General features: G+C 74.9%; 1 protein-coding gene across 1 annotated transcript in view; it reads right to left on the bottom strand.

Annotated features, from left to right (window-relative positions):
* The window catches only part of FN1 (fibronectin 1), a 102,222-nt gene that overhangs the window by 84,456 nt on the left and 17,392 nt on the right, over nt 1–374 (bottom strand). Inside the window, exon 2 of the mRNA XM_015424056.1 lies at nt 80–208. Coding sequence (XP_015279542.1) covers nt 80–208 — 129 coding nt within the window. The remainder of the gene's footprint in view (nt 1–79; nt 209–374) is intronic.

The raw sequence follows: 374 nt of genomic DNA, 5'->3' as shown, positions 1-374 counted from the left end.
CCCCCCCACCCCCCGCCCGCCTTCCGACGGAGCCCCCCCGAGGAGGGAGGGAGGGAGGGGTCGGGGGGGGTGGACTCACGCTCGGGCTTGCTCTCGCAGTTGAAGCCGCGGCTGCCGCCGTAGCAGGTACAGACGAGGGTGTTGCCCAGGTAGATGCGCTCCCACTGCTGGTGGAGCTGGTAGTGCTGCCCGTTGTCGTAGCAGCCGGCTGCAGGGAGGGAGGCGACCCTTGAAGGCGCGGCGGAGGAACCCCACAACCCCCCGGCGCGCCCCGCATTCCTCGGCCGGAGGGGAAGATGGAGACCCCACCGCGACGCCCGCCCGCCCGCGGGGCTCCCCTGCCTCCTCCCGGCCAGCCATCCCCCCCCCCCCCC

Source organism: Gekko japonicus, unplaced genomic scaffold, assembly GCF_001447785.1.
Source record: "Gekko japonicus isolate JY-2015 unplaced genomic scaffold, Gekko_japonicus_V1.1 scaffold623, whole genome shotgun sequence".
Classification (NCBI taxonomy): Eukaryota; Metazoa; Chordata; class Lepidosauria; order Squamata; family Gekkonidae; genus Gekko; species Gekko japonicus.
Note: the sequence above shows the minus strand (reverse complement) of the source record. Positions and strands in the feature narration are given on the sequence as shown.